The 22,340-nt window shown below is 34.1% G+C and overlaps 2 protein-coding genes across 2 annotated transcripts; one reads left to right on the top strand and one right to left on the bottom strand.

The window, feature by feature from the left end:
• The first annotated feature begins 926 nt into the window (after nucleotides 1-926).
• Nucleotides 927-11,868, top strand: LOC132745908 (transmembrane protein 41A-A-like). Its single transcript, XM_060734918.1, has 6 exons — nucleotides 927-974; nucleotides 1,891-1,997; nucleotides 3,557-3,713; nucleotides 4,306-4,467; nucleotides 5,386-5,524; nucleotides 7,852-11,868. The coding sequence occupies exons 2-6, from the start codon at nucleotides 1,900-1,902 to the stop codon at nucleotides 8,028-8,030; spliced, it is 735 nt and encodes a 244-aa protein (XP_060590901.1). The 5' UTR covers nucleotides 927-974; nucleotides 1,891-1,899; the 3' UTR covers nucleotides 8,031-11,868.
• A 3,546-nt stretch (nucleotides 11,869-15,414) lies between these two features.
• On the bottom strand, nucleotides 15,415-18,054 carry LOC132745903 (uncharacterized). The gene is made up of 3 exons (XM_060734912.1): nucleotides 17,914-18,054; nucleotides 16,544-16,660; nucleotides 15,415-15,620 (listed from the first exon to the last, which is right to left on the bottom strand). Exons 1-3 carry the CDS (start codon nucleotides 17,948-17,950, stop codon nucleotides 15,472-15,474), a joined length of 303 nt encoding a protein of 100 aa, XP_060590895.1. The 5' UTR covers nucleotides 17,951-18,054; the 3' UTR covers nucleotides 15,415-15,471.
• Nucleotides 18,055-22,340: the final 4,286 nt, after the last annotated feature.

The raw sequence follows: 22,340 nt of genomic DNA, 5'->3' as shown, positions 1-22,340 counted from the left end.
ACTAGGTCAAAGTTCAAGGTCACATTTGCCTTAAATGTCAAAATGGTTTCCACAGATTATTTTGAAAACTATAAAAAACAAAGTCTTCATATTTCACATACTGAGTGGTCATAGCTAGTAGATGACCCTTATTGATTTTGGGCCACTAGGTCAAAGGTCAAGGTCACAGTTGCCTTAAATGTTGGAATGGTTTCTGGTGATTATCTTGAAAACTATTTATCACAATTAAATTCTTCATATTTCACATACTAATTGGTCATAACTAGTAGATGGCCCCTGTTGTTTTTTTAGGTCAAAGGTCAAGGTCACAGGGGCCTTAAATGTCAGAATGGTTTTGGCTCATTATCTTAAAAACTATTTATCATAAACTTTTAATATTTCACATATTGATTGGCCATAACTAGTAGATGACCCCTATTGAGTTTGGGGTCAAAGGTCAAGGTCACAGTGGCCTTATATGTCACAATGGCTACATTTATATAATAATGTATATTTTATTCCAGCTACCCTCTAACTTGTATAACTTATTAATGATAGCTTTTATTCAGTTTCAGGTCATATATTGGTCATTATTTTTTCCATAACTGAACACATCCATGTACCCATTTATAGCAGGTTTCTACGACAAAATTACCAATAGTATGAGTCAGGGCTAGAAAGGGGGCATATATGTCATTTTACATTTGTATTTCACTATGGCAATTAATTGATTTGATATAGATAATTTTACAATATATATATACCTAAATAACAACGGAATATGCATAAAAATTTGAATTACTAAAATCATGGAGCTAAATATAAGTGTTTATATATCTGTCGACACCAACTTTGGAGACTGGGGACCGTTTAAGACCGGAGACCGTTGATTAGTAGGCCCATACAAAATGCTCTTCTAAAAGGAGAATTTTATCACGTGATACGTAAAAATAACTGCACAACGATCTACATCGGTCTTTTTTTTCGAAACGAAGGTCTTTGTTATTAGATGTATTGTTTTTTGTTGTTGTTTTTTTATTCTTAAGTCATGTACTTGTTTTTATTCTGAAACTTCATGATAGATAAAGTTGTGTTTGATTTTGATTGAACTCTCGGGTGCCAGAGCAATGTATACATTTTATAAATATTCGTTCCCAAATCAGTTCGAACCAGAACATGCAAATATAAATGATAAACAAAATATATGTTGTTTATTGTAGCTTAAGTTCACATGTTTCCAGACCTAGAAATTACAGAAATGATTTTTCAATTTAAAAAAAAAAGAGGAAAATGCGATGTCTTTCAATGAAAGACTAGGTGGCCAGTCCACAGGGACCCAGCACAGTGTTGGGATAGTGTAAAAAAGTAATTTTTAAAAAAAATATATATTTTATATATAATATATAGACTATTATATATAAAGTATAATTTTTTTTCTAGAATTACTTTTTTACACTATCCCAACACTGTGCCTGGTCCCTTTGGGCCAGTCTGTATCATAGTGTATACCACAATAGACAGAAGAAAAAAAGCTTTATTTGTATAACGCAGACAATATTGTGGCAAAAGAAAAAAAGCTTTATTTGTATAACGCAGACAATATTGTGGCAAAATTTATGTATGTTGACTGATGGCTATGCAATAACGTTCTTTGAAAAAGTGTCATAGGTAAGTGATAAATATGATTGAGAAACATTTAAGCACATACATGTAGATGGGCAAAGGTCCAATAACTCTGAGTTACCTTTTTACAGAGTTATCCCCCTTTTCTTACTGCCGTGTACTAAACATAGATGAGCATGTTGTCAAACAGACAGCTCTTTTTACTAGATCATGTATAGCATGTCAAATATCCTTAAAGTTGAAAATAGCCAATTGCCTAATTTGTATTTTAATGATTCATATTTCTAGATAAGAAGAATGGGATCAATTTTATGGGTACCAGTAGCATTTCTGATATCAGCAATATGGCTGTATGTATTATCAATCAATCTACCAGAACACACAGGCTCAGATAGGTAAGTTTGTAAATCATTTCATCAAAGTCTTCTTGTTAAATAGGCGGGAGCACTTTTAGAATCTGTCTGCAGCAAAATTAAAGTTTTTAACATCCTAACTTTAACCCATAACCCCCTAATACTATAAACCTATTGTACTTACCCTAACTCCTTACTCAAGCAATAATCTCAATTATCTTATAGAGAAACATAAATATTAAGGAAGATATAATATTGGGTAAAATCAGATTGTTAAAAAAAGCTGTGGACAGATTCTAAATTCTAGCCATTAAATGTTTTTGGGCGCATTTATTCTTCAGACTGTTTTTAGAAAGTATAGAAATTTGGCAAGAAATACAATGGACAAATAACTCATGTAATTATAAGCAATACACCATGGCCTGTATAATTCATGGTTTTTGACATGAATCAAGCATAAAAAGATGCATTCTTGTAGATAAAGATGACCATACTAAGTGTCATACTCCATTGATTGCATGTTAATTATTTTGTCTGTGACTTTTTGCCATGTTCTGCATGGCCCCTACCAATATGACCCATTGAGCTACATCTTCATGAAGAGTTATAACTCATAGAATCAATGGATCTCAGGTGAGCCATGTAGGGCCAAGATTGCACTCTTGTTGTAAATTGTAAATAACATATGAGCTGCGTCACAACAAAACCAACATAATGGGTTTTCGACCAGCATGTATCCAGACCAGCCTGCGCATCCGCTGTACACAAACCCACTATGCTGGTTTTGTCATGTCACGCGGCTCAGATGTTCTTTCATATTGTAAGAATCAAACCCATGAACTACAGGAACCTTAAATGATAATGGGTCATTTGCCAACAGTATACAGTCAGACTAGCTCACTCTCTGTCGTTGGTCACTCAATTTTTGTACTTTGATATTGAAATCCTTGAAAATTTAAATAGACTGTTCCAAATTCAAAGCAAGACAAATCCATTTCATAAATTTATCTGGATAACAGGTTTTAATAATGGTTACCCTGTATGAAAAATAGAGCAGTCCAGAACATTTGGTTCTCATAGGGAATCTTCTTAAAATTATGATTTTCTTTTGAACAAAGTTACTTTATTTTACTTTTATTACAATTAAGTTGACATTTTTGAAAGGTTGTCATTATAAAGAAGACAGTGTAGTTACATTTTTACAACAAGGGAAGTCACTAGCTACTGTAGAATTTACAGCTAGCAACTTTCGCACGATCATGATCTGCATTGCTCATTTATTCAGTCAGTACTAAAACTTTCAATTATTTTATTAAAAATGGAAATTTGTTTTATCCAGTTTTAGAAAAGGCTATATATCTTAGTATTTTAAGGTTTTTTAGGATGGTAAGCGCAGGGCTTGTTGGGCACTGCTTGGGCCGTTGCTAGGGGGCGTGGAGGGTAACTTGCACTCTCCAGTGAACAGGCTCAATCCATGAACAGGCTCAATCTGAATCAAGCCGAGCCTGCAACATTTTCAATTTGGCTATTCTGATTTTCGTTAGAGATTCTATTTCACTCTATTGTAATGCATGTACATCTTTTTTATTATTCTTGTACAGGTCAGCTTTGAAGTTTCCGAGGAATTTCGATGATCTGACAGCACTGGCATCTTTGTTGAAGGATTATAAATCAGATAACATGCAGTATGTGATGTTGTTATTCTGTAGTGCCTATCTCTTCAAACAGACATTTGCTATCCCTGGATCATTCTTTATGGTGAGTCTCATTTTCATATTACATACCAAGAACTATTACTCTGGCAAAGATTTAAAATAGAATTAACTGAATTACTTCCCTTGTAGTTCTATTAGATTATTGCACACTGTTTTGACCTAAAACACCTGTTTTGGAATTTATGTGTTTGATATATAAAACCTATATATTATCATTGATTGCTTTGAGAGGTTGGGTATAAATTTGTCTTTACTTCAATATTGTTGCCTAGATGTACTTTGATGTGCATAATGTAATAAATAAAATTAATCAATTTATTTATAATAAATGAATTATTGATTAATAAATCCTTGGTTATTTGTCAATGTTTGTTTGGTGAATTTTGTTATGTGAAACTTATTAAAGACATGGAAAAGTACAAGGCTGTAGGCAATTGGACTTTGTCCATGAGGTCAAAAGTTCAAGGTCACTGCAGCCTTGATGACTAAAAGAAAGTTGAAATAACAACTAAAGAACAATAAATATGTCCTACAGTCCTTGGATTTTGTGTGAAAGTTAGTATTTAACATAGGATAATATTCATCTAAGAGTTCTGAGTATCCAGTGAAATAGATCATATTTGCCATATTTTCAGAATGTTTTAGGAGGTGCCCTTTTTGGAACATGGAGAGCATTTCCACTAGCGAGCTTACTGACAGCATGTGGCGCCACCTGCTGTTATCTTTTGTCACAATTCTTTGGCAAGTCACACATCGAAAGATTCTTTCCTGAGAAAGTACAGTTTATGCAGAAAAAGGTATAAGATCTTATTTCTTTTTTTTAAACATAATGATTAAAGCAATAATTATTATTCAGATGTTGTTTTCTAATTGTAATTGGGAATTCATAGCTGTTTACTTTTATTTTTTTGTCTGCCCTCTTATCTCAGTGAGGAGAAAAATCGACTTAGTAATCCAGGAATGTGATGCTCAGATGAGTGGTATTTTTGCTGGGATAATTGATCTTGGACATAGAGTCTAATGGTCATATGACTCACCACTGATTCAGAAATCATGTGGGATTAGTAGTCTGTCACTTGCTTAGAAATTGGTTATTGTAACTGGTTTATTTATCCAGGAAGGCTGGTTAGGTTGATCTCTCTTGCTGACATACATGTATGACCAAAGTAAAACATGTAGAAATCAAGGTAAAATCCAGAAAAACAAATAAACAAATCTAAAATCGAGGTAAAATCCAGAAAAAAACAAACAAACATATCTCTTATATCACTTACAATTGAAACTTATATCATACTGTGTTGCAGGCATGACAGATTGCAAGTTATGTTGCAGAGTAGAAAAATAAAATACTGCATACACATGCATGTAATTAATCATATCAGCAGCTGTTCAATGCTAAGAAAACTTCTCTCTCTTTTTTTGGTAAAAAAATAAACTGATAAGTAATACAAAAAACTTATAATATGCAATATTGTCCCCTGTCAAGTAGAAGATAATATCCTTTTTGCTTTGTTTTTAACATCTTTTACACAACTTTTCTTTCTTCATGCAATTCATGCAAGTCTTTTACCCCTTTCTTCAACAAACAAGCTTTAAAACAATTTCACTTTGAACAAAAAAGTATGAACCAATTTTATCTAAGTTTATGAAAGCTTTTCACCACTCTTATACTTGCTGTATTATCAGTATGATTATTATTTCTTTATTTTATTTAGGTCACAGACAATATGGATAGTTTGTTTTTCTTCCTGTTGTTTCTAAGGCTATTCCCGATGTCACCAAATTGGTTCTTGAATATGGCGTCCCCTATACTTGATGTCCCAGTACATTTGTTCTTCTTATCAGTTCTTATAGGTAAGATTCCTGTAATGTTCTAGTTTTTTGCTAGGCGGCCTTCATGTTTGAATGGTTAAGGTCTTTTGTCTTTTGACTTCAAACCACTTGACTATTACCACTGTGGGTTTAATATTAGCGAGAGACTTTATATGAGCCGCGCCATGACAAAACCAACATAATGGGTTTGCGACCAGCACGGATCCAGACCAGCCTGGGCATCCACACAGTCTGATCAGGATCCATGCTATTTGCTAACAAACCCTATAACAAGTAAAGAAACTGATAGCGAACAGCATGGATCCTGATCAGACTGTGCGGATGGTCGCAAACCCATTATGTAGGTTTTGTCATGACACGGCTCATATTATTCTTTCATGTAAAGAAGCTATCCTGCTAGCTTACAGTTACTAATCATTTAATTGTTCTGATCTGGTACCTGCTTTTTCCTGAAATATTACATAGAGGGGCAACGTAGGTCTTCCTCTACCAGCAAAGCTTGAAGGTCATAATATTATCTTTACAGTGTTAATAAAGCTTTAAAATTAATCAAACAAATGTGTTAGCTAGACTGTCATTATTGTCAAAATAGTGGTTATTAGCAGAGTTGTTAATAGGTACTGCAAAGTCATTTTTATTCATGGGAAACTGATTGTCTTAGTTTTTGGGGATAGGTCAATCCAGGAATCAAAGATCTAACAAAATCTATTTTGGCTGCTGTAAGATTATTTTTCAGATTACATTATTTTTACATTTTATCTTTTAGAAAAATAAACAGTCCACAAATTTAAGAACTCACAGAAATGTTTTTGTGACAAAACCACAAAATTCCATACTCTGACATAAGATATAAGATGATAACAACAATTTTTTTACCTTGTCTGTTTGTTATATCTGTTATTAAAGGGAGACACAGGCAAAATTTTCATTTCTTAGTTTTGAAATTTTCCTTCATTATTCTGTAAATGTCCTCAGAATGAATACACTAAACAGTCAAAAGATCAAAACTTTTCTCCATATAAAGAATAAAATAGTGTTTTCCTAACTTGACCCGCGTGGGTCAGGTTAGAGCGCTAAAATTTCACAATATTTGTCACTGTGTACTCTGGAAACGTTAAAAACATGTCAAATCAATTACTTAGACTTGTTTCAATCATACAATATCCACAATACCTGTTATTGTAACTTCCAGGGTTTGTTCAAATCGCAGGACTTGTTTTTAATTTATTTGGTGATTCTGTTGGTGTCAAATTTTCGATCAACATATATAGACATATTTAAACTTCAAACCTTAAATATATAAAGAATTTATGCAGAAATTCATGCTGGGACTTTAAGAAATGTCATTTTAGGCTGATTTGAATACAGAAAATCATTTTATATATTTTTGTCATTATTTTGCCTGAGTATCCCTTTAAGTCACACTGACAATTTAGAGATCACACAGTGACTTTCCAGCTTTACTAATGCAGGATGATCTCAGGCACCTCTATGTGCATTATTCTAGGCATTGACAGGCACCTTAATACAACCACCAACCTTTGATGAATCATCTGGACTAAACTACTGCACATGAAAGAATCCAAAAACACTACAGACAATGGCGGTGGGCAAGTGATTTAAAGTTTGATGGCATTACCCAATCAGCCAAAGAGGCTCCTTTTCTTTGCCATATATTAAACATGATTTTTCCATGGCTCTTAGGGTCTGTGTGTTTTAAGAGTATATACAATCACCATAATAACTTCCAGCTTGCATAACAACATACATGCTGGATTGATTTAAAACTTTACAACGCAAATTTTTTTCTGTAAAAGTTTGCTACTTTTAATATTCTACAAGTATTGATGACACGATTTACTTACTACACTGTTGGAGCTCTTAACGCTTGCAGAAATTATGATCACACAGTAGAAAAATATGGCTTTTTCACAGATACTTACATTTTTCATTCATTATTGTATATAGTGTATATTAGTGTGAACAGATGAATTAGACATCTTACAGTGCATTTAAGTGAAAAGGCGAGATTTTAGTATTTAATCATTCAAGCGCCTTGCCCGGTATATACCGGAATACAATATTTAGTGTGGAACTCCAACACTTTTTTTTAGTCTTACTCATTCATGACAGTTGATGGATATGATACAAAAAGGTCATGATACTGAGTCATCATGTTTTAGGTTTTATGACCTTGGCAAATAATAGTTGTGAAGTTGCCATGCTTTAAAGTACTGTGCTTTTATGGGCACCAAACACATTTTCCTGGTTACTGCACGTTCTCTGTTTTAGATGATTTGTAAAATTTCATTTATATAAGTTGTGTTAACTTTGATTTCTCATTTCAGGTTTGATGCCTTACAATTTTATATGTGTTCAGACAGGAAGTATGCTGTCAGAAATTACCTCCCTTGATGGCATCTTCACAAAGGAAACCACATTGAAATTATTTGGTATTGCCATGGTTGCATTACTACCTGGACTTTTGATAAATAAATTGAAGGAAGGAAGATTGAAGATCAACTAGTCTTGATGTAGTGATTAAATAGTGCCAATAACTAAATTTGAATATTCATAATATGATGATAGGACATGATACATTTAAAGGGTAAACAGCTATGCTAAATTTTTCAAATGGACTTGTCCATCTTTTAAATGTGGTGTTCAACCATTCATCATTTTTAGGGAAGATGCCAATAGTTGCAACTGAATAGTGAACAGAGCAGACCATGATCAGACGGCTCCAGTGTGCTGGCTGATCTTGGTCTGCACTGGTAGCCAGGGTAGGTTCAGTCCTGGTCAGCAGGTTTATAGTTAAATACTTTACAAACATGCAGTATTACAAAATAAATATGCACAAAATGTTATACATTGTATCAGAAACAAGAACATGTTTATAAATGATATCAGAACAAAAAAAACATTGAATATCCAATAGTCATGTGAGGAAGCTATCCAGCCAGCCAGCCGTTGGTGGTTCTACATAAAAGATTTTTTTTTAAATGATATGAAGATTTTTTCTGATATTATGAACAAATGTTTATTTACCATGTGCAATATGCTACTGTAAAATCAAATATTTTCACAGGACCAAAAATTCACAAAATCATATTTCAGACTAAATTGGGAGGAGGTTTAATATTCATGAATTTCTACTATTTAATATTCATGAATTTCTCCTTTTTAATATTTATGAATTTCTGCTGTTTAATATTCATGAATTTCTACTACATGTATTTAATATTCATGAATTTATACTGTTTAATATTCATGAAGTTTTTCCTCTTAATATTCATGAATTTCTAATGTTTAATATTCACGAATTCCTACTTATTAATATTCACAAATTTTTACATTCACTTTTGTTTAATTTATGTATTAAAACAAATAAGAGAATATTTGATTCCAAAAATCTTAATTTAAGAAAATAGCAAAGTTAAATCCCTCGTGAAAATTTTTGAATTTACAGTACACATGTTTTCTGTCTCAGGATGTGTTATGCTCAAGTTACAGTTTTATTATATTATAAGTCTAAATATAGAACAAAACATTTCCTTGTACCTTACCTTAGCATAATTATATAGTATTTTATCGTCTTAATTTAAATTCTCTGTATTAGAGTGCCAAAATTAGTTTTAGTTTACAACACCAGGAATTTTTATTATTACCGTATCATTATACTTCCAAGCAATGAAGGCATTCCTTATGCCAAAACATGATTTTCCCCAATTGGCATTCTTAACATTCCCAATTTATCAGTCAGTCAGCATGAAATCTTTTTGTTGATTTTCTGTGGAAAAAAGTATTTTCATTCAAAAGAGAATACATTTGTAATTTGAAAATATTTATGAAAACAAAGACTATCATCAATAAATGCCATCTTTTAAATAATTATTATGTGTTTTATTTTTAGCTGTTTCTGTTAGTTACTTTAAAACTACTTATTTTGACTTTTTACAACATTTCCCCCAGTGTTGGGAATCATTTTCTAAATGTAAGAATGAAAGTCTGAACATACATTTAAATAGATTAAAAACATCTGTCATATGTTGTGGTTTGGACCAGAGGGGACCCACATATTCGGACCCGAGACTTGCAGAGGGACGGATATTCTGATATAAAACGCAAACACATGTCAGATATTTTTTCTTGCATATTCTCCCATATTTCATCATATTTTAAATTCTTATCTTGATTTTAAGGGAAATTTAAATCATCACTGTTTACAACCGTACTATTTTCTTACAACAGCATATGAAGTTACAACTTTATTCATAACAGTAAAATTAGATCATTCTAAGCATGCCATTGTACAGTACGCGACTCATCTGAAACCCTCATGCCAGATAAAATTTCCCGCATGGGTAAAACTAACGGAAACGCCAGCCTGATATGAAAGAAAATATAAACTGTTAACTTGATATGAAAGAAAATATAAACTGTTAACTGTAAAACCAAATTTAAAGTTGTTAACCACTTGCTAAGGAAACCGATTTTCTTAAACTGAAACTTAATAATATCTTGAAAAGAATACAAAGAAATTTATAATTATTGTACAAACTACTATACATGTCTTTTCGTCTTTTGACCTAGGCAAAACTTCTCTACGACAATTGATTTTTGGATATTGAGTCTAATTGTTCTTTCCCAATTTTGATTGGGAAAGTCATAAGGGTTAAATACATCTGTAGGTCGAAACTTGCAAAGAAATTGGCAATTTCTGGTTAGTTATCCAGAAAGCCAGTTAGGCAGACTGACTGCCAATAATTCAATATTACAAAAATTGGTTAAAATCAGCATAAAAACAGACAAATAAACTGAATTTTACTGTCTTATTCCTAATATTTTTACCATATTTAAAGAATAAGGGCAACTTTTTTGGCATATTTTGACTTGCGTGGGGTGATTTTGTAGGTAACAAGCATATAAAGCTGATCTAATCACTCTATTTGTGCACTTGGCATTAAATTTACTTTTGAAATTTACATTATCTTTAGGCAAGCTGTTGAAATAGTTCAATAATTTCTTATCGATGCAACATATTAGCTCTGTAAATAACAAATAAGGTATATCAACTTAAATTTGTTTTCTTTTATGCCTTTACAAGGCACAAGGTTTGTGTTACTGTTTTCTTTTTTTTTTTTTTTTTTTTTTTTTTTTTTTTTTTTTTAATTTTTCCTCTTTAATTTTAGTGTAGCTATGCTTGTCATATACTAGGCAATAGTCTTAAGTCATTAAAGGTCATTTTTTTGTCTGTACTTTTTTTAATCTATTTATTTATGTCTTTTTAATGCCTATACATAAGTAAAGAGTCTGTATTAAAGGCCCATTATGCCCCAGAAATGCTTTACATGTATTTTATTTTTCAAAACCTTTCTTCTCTTTTCGTTGTTCTTTTACAGTTTACAAAATGATATGTACTCATCAGCAAAATATCTGAACCATTTTTTTCTTCAGCAGCTTTTTAGCAATTAAGACAATTGTAGCTATTCAGTATTTTGTATAGAAGTCAAAATACTACTACATTTTGCTACTTTTATGACAACTATTTTTACATTTAGTGGTACTTTCTTCAGATACCAAACATCTAACATGGTTTAAAGCCAGTTAGTAAGTGTTATAAACTTTATGCTTATCCTTTCGAAAAAAGTAAAAATGTGTTTTGTTTATGAGCCATAATGTGCCTTTAAACATCCACTATATTTGTGTGACATGATTGTGTGTTATCCAGTATGTTTGTATTGTATTGCATGATTTTGTGTTGTTTATAGTTGATTTTTGACATAAAATGCGCTATTCATGGTGCATATGTGACATGATTGGTTTGTGTTCTGCAAGAGGTTTTGAATTATTTCAATATCTGTTTGGCATCAAGCTTGTTGTCAGAGTTTTCCACTCGGGTGTCTGTTATTACATCTAAGGGCATCTTCTACCAACAACATATGAGCCGCATCATGACAAAACCAACATAATGGGTTTGAGACCAGCATGGATCCAGACCAGCCTGCACATCCGCGCAGGCTGATGCTGTTTGCTATCAGTTTCTCTATTTGCTATAGGGGGTGTTAGGGAACAGCATGGATCCTGATCAGACTGCGCAGATGCGCAGGCTGGTCTGGATCCATGCTGGTTGCAAACCCATTATGTTGGATTTGTCGTGACGTGGCTCATATGTCACTTACAGTGTTTGCAATGACCTTAAACCCAGCCCAGCATTTGACATTTCTATACTAGATTCACATGTTTATGTTCCTGCTATACATGTAGCTGTTATCCATTGTTAATGTTATATTTTGTTCTTATTAAGAATATTCCTGCATTCCATAATTTATTTTAGTTAAAAAATAAAGAAATTTAAATGTTCATTGTTTGTTTTAACTATGGCTGCTCTGAACAAGGCATAAAATGTTAATGAACAGAATAATGGGAGGTTTCTGTCCTTGGAGATCTTTAAACATATCTGTGCTTATCATCAAATGTAACATGTTGATTATTAACACCATTGAAAAATATTCCAAACAACTGTCGAGCATATCAATTGATACAATTCTCCACAACTGTACATATTTGTTCTTTAGCAACAACTTGACATGTCTGTTACTTAGCAACAACTGGACATGTTTATCTTTTAGCAAAAACTGAACATATTTGTCCTTTAGCTACAAATAAACATGTCTTTATGCCCCCACAAAGTGGGGTGCATATAGCGTTGCACTTGTCCGTCCGTCCGTACGTCCCGAAATCTTGTGAACGCAACTCCTCTTAAACAAGATGTCAGATTTTGCTTAAACTTCCAGGGATGAACAACCTTAATGTGTAGATGGTAGTAAAGGAAGGGATTTTCGCTGTGACCAAATTTAACAGAATTATGGCCCTTTGTTTTTTTTTTCACTATATACTATGCAGAAATTTTGTGAATGCAACTCCTCTTAAACCGGATGGCAGATTTTGCTTAAACTTGCAGGGATGAACAACCTTAATGTGTAGATGGTAGTAAAGGAAGGAATTTTTGCTGCGACCAAATTTATCAGAATTATGGCCCTTTGTTGATTTTTTCAGTATATACCATATAGAAATTTTGTGAACGCAACTCCTCTTAAACCGGATGGCAGATTTTGCTTAAACTTGCAGGGATGAACAACCTTAATGTGTAGATGGCAGTTAAGGAAGGAATTTTGCTGCAACCAAATTTAACAGAATTATGGCCCTTTGTTGATTTTTTCACTTTTTACCATATATATGTTGTCAGTGGGGGCATCCGTGTCCTTTGGACACAGTTTTAGTTTTCTTTAAGTAATGACTGGATATGTCTGTCCTTTAGCAAAAACTGGACATGTCTGTCCTTTATAACTGGGCATGTCTGTCCTTTAGTAACTCCTGGACATGTCTGTCCTTTAGTAACAACTGGACATGTCTGTCCTTTAGCAACAATTGAACATGTCTGTCCTTTAGTAACTCCTGGACATGTCTGTCCTTTAGTAAGTCCTGGATATGTCTGTCCTTTAGCAACAACTGGACATGTATGTCCTTTAGTAACAACTGGACATGTCTGTCCTTTAGTAACAACTGGACATGTCTGTCCTTAAGTAACTCCTGGACATGTCTGTCCTTTAGCAAAAACTGGACATGTCTGTCCTTTAGTAACAACTGGACATGTCTGTCCTTTAGTAACAACTGGACATGTCTGTCCTTTAGTAACAACTGGACATGTCTGTCCTTTAGTAACTCCTGGACATGTCTGTCCTTTAGCAAAAACTGGACATGTCTGTCCTTTAGTAACAACTGGACATGTCTGTCCTTTAGTAACTCCTGGACATGTCTGTCCTTTAGTATCAACTGGACATGTCTATTCTTTAGCAACAATTGAACCTGTCTGTCCTTTGGTAACAACTGAACATATAGTTCTTTAGCAACATCTGAACATGTCTGTCCTTTAGTTTCAACTGAACACGCGTGTCCTTTAGTAACAACTGAACATGTCTGTCCTTTAGTAACAGCTGATCATGTTTATCCTATAGCAGTAACAGAACATGTCTGTCCTAAGCAATGACTGTACATGAGTTCATTAAGCAATAACCGAAAATGTATGTCTTTAAGCAGTGACTGTACATGTGTTCATTTAGCAACAACTGAACATGTATGTCTTTAAGCAATGACTGGACTTATCTGTCCCTTAGCACTGACTGAATACATCTTTGTTTTACTAGGAACGGTCAGAAAATATCCGGACTTTTCATGCTCCTCTCTTTCCACGTGCAGCTATATACACACATTATATGAGCCGTGTCACGACAAAACCCACATAATGGGTTTGCGACCAGCATGAATCCAGACCAGCCTGCGCTTCCGCGCAGTCTGATCAGGATCCATGCTGTTCGCTTACCAACTGTATTTCAAGTAGAGAAACTGATAGCGAACAGCATGGATCCTGATCAGACTGTGCGGAATCGCAGGCTGGTCTGGATCCATGCTGGTCACACGCACTATGTTGGTTTTGTCGTGACACGGCTCATATATTGGTGAAAACTACATTCATTCGCCAATAAATTGGTCAGTGTATTTTAAATGATAGTTGTGCATACACAGTATATATGATAGGTGTTTCGTCTATCATGGACTCTTTGTTGGAGGAACAACGCCCTGTAATAAAGTTTCTGGTTGCAGAAGGTGAAAAGCCGTGCCACATCTTTCAGAGCCTTAAAAAAAGATTTTCTGATAAATGTGTATCACGTTCAACCTTCTACGACTGGGTTTCTCAGTTTCGTGAAAGCAGAACAAGTGTTTGTGACAGGCCTAGGACTGGGCGGTCAGCTGAGGCGGTGACCCCAACAATGGTAGCAAATGTTAAAGCTTTTGTCAACAAAAATCGTCGAGTAACTTTGGAGGAGGTAGCCAACAAGTTTAGCATCGGTAAGGCATCGGCACACAAGATTTTACACGAACACCTAGGCATGAGCAAGTTAAGTGCCAGGTGGGTGCCTAGACAGCTGTCCGCAGATCAAAAGGCAACCACAGTAACCAATGCAAAAGAACATTTAAGTCGTTTTAATCGTGAAGGAGATAAGATTTTGAACCGCATTATCACTGGAGATGAGATGTGGGTTCTTTATTCTGAACCTGAGACAAAATCTTAGTCAAAGCAGTGTAAACCAGCTGGTTCACTACCTCCTAAAAAGTTTAAGCTGTCTCCTTCGGCTGGCAAAGTTATGTTTGTTGCCTTTTGGGATTCACGAGGAAAGATACTTACTCATTCATGCCAAAAGGTCAAACTGTCACCGCCAAGTACTATTCTGAAGTAATTCTGAAAAATCTTAGAGAAAAGCTGAAGCAAATGCATCCCAGGTTAGCACAGAAAAATGTCCTCCTTCACGATAACGCCCCCTCCCATACCGCCGCAGCTACAGTGGAGGTTATCAACTCTTACAAATGGCAATTGTTGTCTCACCCTCCTTATAGCCCAGACCTTGCCCCCTTGTTTCCAGAACTGAAAAAATTGCTTGCTGGAAAGAAATATAAGACCAGGGCGGCTTTGATATCTGCTGTTAAACAGTACCTAAATCATAGGTCTACGTCATGGTTCACAGCGAGAATACAAAAGCTCCCACGAAGATGGCAAAAGTGCGTAGACGTAGGTGGAGAATATTTTTAAAAAGAGTAGAAAGATTTTTTTTTAAATGTTGAATGGTTTTCGAGAACGAGTCAAAAGTCCGGAGATTCTCTGTCTTCCCCTCGTAGTAAACATTTAACATATCTTTCTATTAGCAGTGACTGGATACGTCTGCTTTTTCACAGCAACTATACATTCCTTTAGGAATGACTGGACATGCATGTCCTCTAGGGACAACTGAACATGTCTATTCTTTAGCATTGACTGGACAAGTCCGTAGATTAGCAATGACGGAATATAACAATGATATTTATACATTTTTATATCAAAATTACACCAAACAAAACAAACATTATTTCATTCAAGGACCACCATGATGGCCATGTTCACAATGGCATTCTCCATCTATGCAGTGAAAAATAGGTTGTCCAGAGGCGTCCAGGCGGCAATGGCGGTTGTGGTCTCCTCCAGCCGTGGCAGAGCAATCGGTTTTAAGTGCGCATTTTTGATCTATAAATAAAATTTGTTGTTTTTGAATAAATGCATCATTCAGTTGTAATTACCGGAAATTAATATGGGCAATTTACCCGTAAGATCATTATTCGGCCTATAAGTTTTGTGTAAGGGGAACATTCTGACCATTTCTGAAATAATTAGAGTTTTAGAGTTCTATTAGCTATTAGACAAAACTGGCAACCCAAGATTTTGTTGCCAGACTTTGATACGCTAAAACAAACTCATTTTGTCCTGCTAAATAACATGGTTCCTGATTTAATCTTGGTAATACACGTTACCGTGGTAACATATCTGATATACTAGTAATGAGGGCATATTATTGATTTGTAAGAATTTACTCTCAAAATTGTATTTTCCATTATAAATGGAAAGTGCTTTAAACTGTAACAATTTTGGAACATCAAATGGTAACAACGGGCATTGTAATATCTTAAGTGGGCCGATTGGTTAAGGACAGTTAACCCGTCACCGCTTTGGGTGCGGATCCCGCCCTTGAACTTTGGAATATTTCAAGTCAGGAAGATATCCAGCTAGCTCACAGAACGTTTATGGTTCTACTAAGGTGCCTGTTTGACACGATGGGCAATTGAGGTCTTCCTCTACCAGTAAAGATTGAAAATCACTAGTTGACCTCTTGAGTGATGTTGCGACATAAATCCCGTTCAATGATATTTTTATCAGTTTTTACATTTTTATAAATAACCAATAATTGAAAAAATTGTACAGATTCCTTCCTTTTAAGACGTGCAAGTGTATAACGTTTATTATACATATATATTTAAACGCTCATGCTAACGCAATAAATCTCGCACATGAATCATAGTCGCGTCAGACAAAAGGTCAAATGTTAGAAAAAGGCACAACTATCCTTAGTCAAAAGTAAAGCAATGTTATGTTATACAGTCATATGTTCTTACGTGAATGTACTGTTAAGCATGTACACAGATTGTCGACGCAATGCACGGTAGAGTTGACACACATTGTTGCCTTACATGCGCCGGAAGATGACGTGCAGCTCTCACTGGCCACGTACACTGAAACAAAATTAATTCTAATATTCTATCAATGAATTATGTCGACAACTTGTATTAATCATAAGATGACTAAGGAACATAATCGAAACATCTTTGGCAATTTTGTCCATGGTTAGTACATGCACTCGCAGGTTCAATATTTAAATTGCAAACTTGCTCGATTTGGACTTATTTTAATGAGACAATGTGAAATTTTAGAAGCAAAGTCATGTTTACCCTTCATTACACATTATGTCTTCTTATAAAAATATTCTAGCTATGATTTCTCATTGCTGAGGGATGAATGACCATTAACAAAGTCTGTTCATAAATTCCGTAACACGGCACTTTGGGTTCAAACGCACATCGAAGTCAAAATCGAGTAATAACCATTGATAGGCCACTTTTAACGCACATTGGGCTCCATGCAATGCTCTGATGGTGTCAACTCCAAATATTGGGTACTGACTTATTTCCGAACTGCAGCCTTAAAATATTTAAGGTGGAGTTCTAGTTGACTGTCAATTTTGAGATACATCACCGTGCAATCAAATAATCTTGCTAAGTTCCATTAAATTATGATGTAGCAGTATTGAAAGGAAATAATAATGAATTTGTTGCTTATTAAATGTTAGTGATAAATTTTTTATGAATTTTACCACTTTAAATATCACGAAAATTGAGACTATATAACAAAACTGTTTAAATTGTAAATGTATTCCTAAAAATAACAGATGTTTCTAACAGCATTCTGTTCTGGCAGCCATTTATTTGACAAGTTTTAGTGCCATATTGAACGACAAATTAAATATGATGGGGATAAAATTAAATGCACTTGCCTTGTATTTTCAAATGAAAGAGTCAATTAATTTCTGTTTAAATGACTTGTAGCAAATAGATTAGAATTAACATTCATAATTAGTTGTGTGAGGGCTGCACGAAAATAGATGCATGACACGGATAAAATTAAATGTAAACGTCAATTTAAAGCACGAGACATCACGAGACAATTTGTATTCTGAATCAACGAAATTGCACATGTAATCTAGTGACTATGGTTAGACTTTACAAAATGTATATGTTTAATATCTCCATTGGGTTGAATGTATTTTCTTTCTTTTTTCTTCTTCATTTCATTTTCTTTAGCGTCAGTGTCTTCCGTTTTGAATACGTACATATAAAACTGTTACTACAAAGCTTTCATAATTACATTATCAAAAAGTTAAATAATCTGTTAAATTATTAAAAATATATTACGCTTGAAAATTACTTACCAAAAAGACACGCCAGCAAAACAACAGCTAATTTCATCTTGTACGATGTGTTAAGTCTGCCAAAAAATGCAAGTAAGGTACTTTTCTTTGTCTGTACGCAATTTATACCGTTCAAGATCGTGTTCAAGATTGGAGATAGAAAAATCCGCAATTATCACATTTACCATATAAGGAAAGAACTGTCACATTTTGTCTCTTATCTATCACGAATTGATTGTCGGTGAAGTTTTATTTTTGCCAGTATGTGAGGACATCTACAGGAATGATCTATAATGAAAAGGGGTCATTAAATTAGAGCTCAATAACTAGAGTTGAATATTAACTAATTTCTGATTAAGGTCAAGGTTTTGTGTTTTAAGGTATTTAATACGTCTACTAAATGTTTGCTAATGTATGCAGAACTTTAATAAATTAAACTGTATAGAGCTATTTGTTATATACTACAGTTCTCCCTAAATAACACGCAAACCTTGTAGCGCGAATATGTCACTTGAATATAGGAAAACACATTTGAGCCGCGTCACGACAAAACCAACATAGTGCGTTTGCGACCAGCATGGATCCAGACCAGCCTGCGCTTCCGCGGAGTCTGATCAGGATCCACGCTGTTCGCTATCAGTTTCTCTACTTGTAATAGGGTCGGTAAGCGAACAGCATGAATCCTGATCAGACTGCGCGGATGCGCAGGCTGGTCTGGATCCATGCTGGTCGCAAACCCATTATGTTGGTTTTGTCATGGCACGGCTCATTTAAGTCTTATTGTGTGGAAGTTCAAAGTCCAGAGTTATAGATATTTTGCATGTATCAATTTGTTGATTCTACAAAAATTATATTAATATATCATGACTCTTAGGTCAAAATTTGCCCTGACTCGGGAGACTCTTGCCTCATGTAGACTAAGGTCTTATCTTGTTGAGGAAATATTCTATGCATATAGCATTGCCTAATTGACCTCTATAAAAAATTACGACTCAGGCACTTAGGACTTAAAATGCCTCACATTTGAGGTCATATAGAATCCTAAGGATATTAAAAATAAACTGTGTTTAAGTTTCAAGTTTCTTGACTGGGTCTCTACCTTAATTGAAAGGCTCTTTTTGATTTCCAGGCAAATTTTCATCCGGGCGTATATTGCCCGCGTTTGCGATCGATGCTGTTGTTTGGCCTTTTCGCTTCAAACATGAAAGGCATCCTCACAATCAACATAAAAATACATCTTAAAGTAATAAAAAATGCATACATGTATACAAATGATATATGTAAGGTGACCTGTAACTGGCCAGACCAATAAAATGCGTTGTTTTTGTTGTTTATATCTAACATTATTGGCGTATGGGATGGTGGAGTCCATCAAAATCAAGAAATGAATTGAATTGATACAATTTTTTGCAAATACGTGTTTTATGATATTTTAAGTCCTTGTGGCATAGAAGATACCTTTACGTGTTGTGGCATCAGAGTTGCAGCCACTGTTTAACCCTGCGTGATCGTAAGAGGCGTCGAAAATTCGTTTGAATTACTGTAGACTATGTATCTTTTAACGAAAGACCGATGATGACATGAATTCATCTTCATGAATTCTCGATTTAAACTTCGTGAATTCACGATTTCAACTTCACGAATTCACGATTTCAACTTCACGAATTCGCGAAAATAAAATCGTGAATTCGAGAAGTTGAAATCGTGAATTCGTGAAGTTGCAATTGAAATCGTGAATTCATGAAGTTGAAATCATGAATTTACGAAGTTGAATTCATGAAGCTGAAATCGTGAATTCGTTAAGTTGAAATTGAAATCGTGAATACATGAAGTTGAAATCGTAAATTCATGAAGCTGGCATCGGGAATTCGTGAAATCCGTATGTTGAAAACGTGAATTCACGATGGTAAAATTGTGAATTCATGAAGATGAAATTGGGAATTCATGAAGTTGAAATGGCACTACCGCTCTATCGTATCTCTTAGCTTTATCAGCTTAGGTGATTTTGCATTAAGTTTGTAAGACCCGAGGTTAGCCAAATCATCTTCCCTGTTTCGGCGCCATATGACCTAAACTGTGTTGACACGCCGTAAAGCCAAACAAAAAAAAATAATGATGTTTTATAATGGATTAAAAACATATTACATGCTTATCACCAAATACATGTATAAGTAGATCTCGAGCCGTATGTAAAATATTATGTCATTTAGGTGGCCAAACGTCAATAAAAAAAAAGAAACGAAAGGATGGTACGGCTTTAATGCTAATCTGCTTGATTATTTATTTTCTTGCGCCTCGGTCGAATGTTCCACTACCGTTCATTTTCTTAAAGCAGCACGTCTTCAGATTCATGTTAATTTTCATGAACATTTTGGAAAAGTATTTAAAAGTAAAATAGTGTGAGGTTAACAAATAAAGTAATTTACATATTGCAATCGGCATACACAATCCAAGAAAATTATCAAAAACGTCGTCAGCATATGCAAAAATAGGCCTTACTGCGTAAGTAACGCAGTAGAAATATGGTGATAAAATACTGTAAAATCAGTCTTGAACAGCACATAACATGAACAATATAACTTGGATCTTGAATGTTTTTTTTACCTATCTTAAAGTATTAGAACATTTTTCTAAATATTGATTTTCTTGAAATATTTTGGCTAATCTGGAGGCGTGCAGCTTTAAAGAAGTAAGGGAGTGGAGTTATTAGCTGCTAAGGGAGCGTTCTTGATTATTAAGCTTACGATATGTGTTTTCATTAATTTTGATAAAGGTAACTTTGATACCTATAATACAGAAACGGTAATAAGTAGCTATAATATAGCGAATAATAAGTTATATAAATGTTATATTACATTAATGAATCTAATCTAAATCTGATTATCTTAATTAAACCTATTATACGTCATCGATATCTGACAATGGCTTAATCATATCATATGTTTATCTTCAAATATTCAATCATAGAATGACAGTAGCCACGAGTGAAATATGATAATTTTCATACACAAGATGAAAAGAAATTATGCATTAATAGAAAAGAATTGAATTTTCTGTTTATTATATACATTTTTCTCTTTTTTTTTTGACATTATAATTTGAAAGACTTCCCTTTTAATGTTGTGCATTGTCTGAATTTAGGAGAAAGTAGTCTGGCAAGACATCAGTGAAAATACGTAAAATATGTTTCACTGCAGTGAAAAAGAAATTTTTAAAGTGAAAATAAGGTAAAATAGAAATACGGATTTCATTTTATCAATATTTCTCAATATTTCATTTACAAGTAAATAATAAATGTTTATTGAAAAAATATAACGAAATAAATTGTACAATATTTCGAAAAATTATCAATTTGTAATTTCAACTTAAATAATTAGAAAAATGTTAACATGCAACCATTGCTGTTTGTTAACACTTGAGGTATAAGATGTAAAGAAAAGGAACAGTTTCTTTTTTGTAACTTGTACATGTTAAAGACTTTGTTGTTACAAACAACAAGACATGAAATAATACAAAAGTTATTTTATACTAGTAAATAGGTTTATATGTATATGCTGCTTTTTCCTTTGTTGTGATAAATCTAACCAAAGTCAAGTGAAAGTATCTTTATCACAAAAAAAGACAGCAGGATATGTGAAGACAAATAGCAAAGATCAGATTTTACTGGAGAAAGATTATCCTATTATAGAAAAAAAAGATGAGGTGGTTAACGTTTCTTCATTTGTGTACAAATTCAGGCTACATTACATTTCCGCGAAAGTGCGAGGAAATATACTCAAATAAGACATATTTGAGTGGGAAATAATAAAATAAAATATAAAAATAAAAGTATCATTGTAAAAGAGAGGGATGTGTGGAGCTGTTAAATGTCGCAACCGCCGCTAAATGTCACATCATTGCCGCAAAATGTCGCAACCGCCGCAAAATGTCGCGTTATTGTCGCAAAATGTCGCAACCGCCGCTATAATGTCGCATCAATGCCGCAAAATGTCGCAACCGTCGCTAAATGTCGCATCATTGCCGCTCAATGTCGCAACCGCCGCTAAATTATCGCATCATTGTCGCAAAATATCGCAACCGCCGCTTAAATGTCGCATCATTACCGCAAAATGTTGCAACTGCCCCTTATAATTAAATGTCGCATCATTACCGCAAAATGTCGCAACCGCCGCTCAATGATGCAAAATCTTCTACCTTAAAATGGCTCAATGGTATCATCAACATTTTTGTCGCACGATTTTCCGTCGCCATTAAATGTCGCAGCACTACCGTTTAATGTCGCAGGTGTATATTAAAAAAAAATAAGTTAGCTGGCGGTATTAAATTACAATAAACCTTGAGGAAATGTATATACATATTTAGTAACTTTTGGACATAAAGGAATGGCCAAATACATCTGCCGGCTCAAGAGGCTACAATGGGTGCATTTTCAAGAAATATTTTGAAAT

This window comes from Ruditapes philippinarum, unplaced genomic scaffold (genome assembly GCF_026571515.1).
Source record: "Ruditapes philippinarum isolate M1 unplaced genomic scaffold, ASM2657151v2 ctg4146_1_1_1_1, whole genome shotgun sequence".
NCBI lineage: Eukaryota > Metazoa > Mollusca > Bivalvia > Venerida > Veneridae > Ruditapes > Ruditapes philippinarum.
This window is presented reverse-complemented; position numbering and strand designations above follow the sequence as displayed.

Bases quoted from the DNA above. Each gene is read 5' to 3' on its own strand.
- LOC132745908 (XM_060734918.1), top strand. From the start codon at position 1,900: ATGGGATCAATTTTATGGGTACCAGTAGCATTTCTGATATCAGCAATA. The intron at 1,998-3,556 runs GTAAGTTTGTAA...ATTCTTGTACAG, and splicing joins GAACACACAGGCTCAGATAG to GTCAGCTTTGAAGTTTCCGA. The intron at 3,714-4,305 runs GTGAGTCTCATT...CCATATTTTCAG, and splicing joins TCCCTGGATCATTCTTTATG to AATGTTTTAGGAGGTGCCCT.
- LOC132745903 (XM_060734912.1), bottom strand. From the start codon at position 17,950: ATGAAATTAGCTGTTGTTTTGCTGGCGTGTCTTTTTG. The intron at 16,661-17,913 runs GTAAGTAATTTT...ATTTTGTTTCAG, and splicing joins TTTGCTGGCGTGTCTTTTTG to TGTACGTGGCCAGTGAGAGC. The intron at 15,621-16,543 runs GTAAGAACATAT...TTTTATTTATAG, and splicing joins ATGCTTAACAGTACATTCAC to ATCAAAAATGCGCACTTAAA.